This window comes from Oryctolagus cuniculus, chromosome 1 (assembly GCF_051225735.1).
Source record: "Oryctolagus cuniculus isolate XC-2025 breed Fujian yellow rabbit chromosome 1, ASM5122573v1, whole genome shotgun sequence".
Taxonomy (NCBI): domain Eukaryota; kingdom Metazoa; phylum Chordata; class Mammalia; order Lagomorpha; family Leporidae; genus Oryctolagus; species Oryctolagus cuniculus.
In genome coordinates, this window is record NC_142867.1 from 61,480,020 (window position 1) to 61,481,422 (window position 1,403).

The 1,403-nt window shown below is 47.5% G+C and overlaps 1 protein-coding gene across 1 annotated transcript; it reads left to right on the plus strand.

Moving 5' to 3' along the window:
- Positions 1 to 236: 236 nt before the first annotated feature.
- OLFR639 (olfactory receptor 639) lies at positions 237 to 1,187 on the plus strand. The gene has a single exon (NM_001171459.1). It carries the CDS (start codon positions 237 to 239, stop codon positions 1,185 to 1,187), a length of 951 nt encoding a protein of 316 aa, NP_001164930.1.
- The last annotated feature ends 216 nt before the right edge of the window (positions 1,188 to 1,403 follow it).

The window sequence follows — 1,403 nt, forward strand, 5'->3', positions numbered from 1 at the left end:
TACCTGCTGCCTCCCAGGGTGGGTATTAAAAGGAAGTGTGAATTGACAGTGGAGTTGGGATGCAAACCCAGGCATTATGATATGGTTTACATCTTCCCAGGAAACATCTTAACTGGCAGGCCAAATGCCTGTTTATTTCTTCAGTCCTTGAGGTACTGAGTACTTGAGTACTAATTCCATTTTTCTTTTCTTTTTTTTTTATATGGCAGGTGAAACTGATCTCTGCTGCTAATGACATGGAAGCTAAGAGCAATGAAAGTATTGACCTCCTATCTATCTTCCTGACTGGCATCCCAGGACTGGAAGACCAACATGGCTGGCTGTCCATCCCCTTCTTCATAATGTACATTGTGGCCATTGTGGGCAACAGCCTAATCATGGCAGCAGTGCAGTCCAACCCTGCCCTCCATGAGCCCATGTACCTGTTCCTCTCCATGTTGGCTGTCACTGAGGTGGGAGTCTCTCTGTCTACACTGCCTACTGTCTTGGGCATTCTTTGGTTTGATGCTCGCAGGATTGATTTTGATGGCTGCCTGGCCCAGATGTTCTTCATTCACACCTTCTCCTGCATGGAGTCAGGGGTCCTGTTTGCCATGAGTTATGATCGGTTTGTAGCCATCTATAACCCACTGCGCTATACAGCTATCCTGACCCTGCCCCGTATCATCTCCATGGGTCTGAGCATTACAGTAAAGAGCGTGGCACTCATGGCCCCACTTCCAGTCCTTTTGAGGCAACTGCCATATTGTCACACCAATGTCCTCTCCCATTCCTACTGCCTCCACTCAGACTTGATCCAGCTGCCCTGTGCTCATACTAAACTCAACAGCATCCTGGGGTTGGCTATTGTCCTGGCCACTTTTGGGCTGGACTCACTGCTCATCATGGTCTCATATGTGCTGATTCTTTGTACAGTGCTGAGCATTTCTTCTGGGGAGGGGCGGTGGAAGGCTCTCAATACATGTGTGTCACACATCTGTGCAGTGCTTGTGTACTACGTTCCTATGATTGGTGTGTCTGTGATGCATCGTGCTGCTAAACATGCTTCACCTATCATCCACACGCTCATGTCTAGCATCTATCTCTTTGTGCCTCCTGTGCTCAACCCCATCATCTACAGTGTTAAGACTCAGCCAATCCGAGAGGGAATTGTCACCTTGTTTTCCAGCAAGAGGGAATTGTTCTGAATCACTCCAATGTGGGGGAGGGGAGACTCTCATTCAATCCATAAGCTCTGATCCTGTTTCTCCAATGGGCGGTGCTCTTCACCAGACATATTGGAGAGGAATAGAAAGAAGGAATGCAAAGACTTGAATCTGGGTCAAGTAACCATGCCTTTCCATCTCACATTCTATCACTGTATGTGTTCACTGTGTGTATACATGTACATCCCTTTCCTTTAA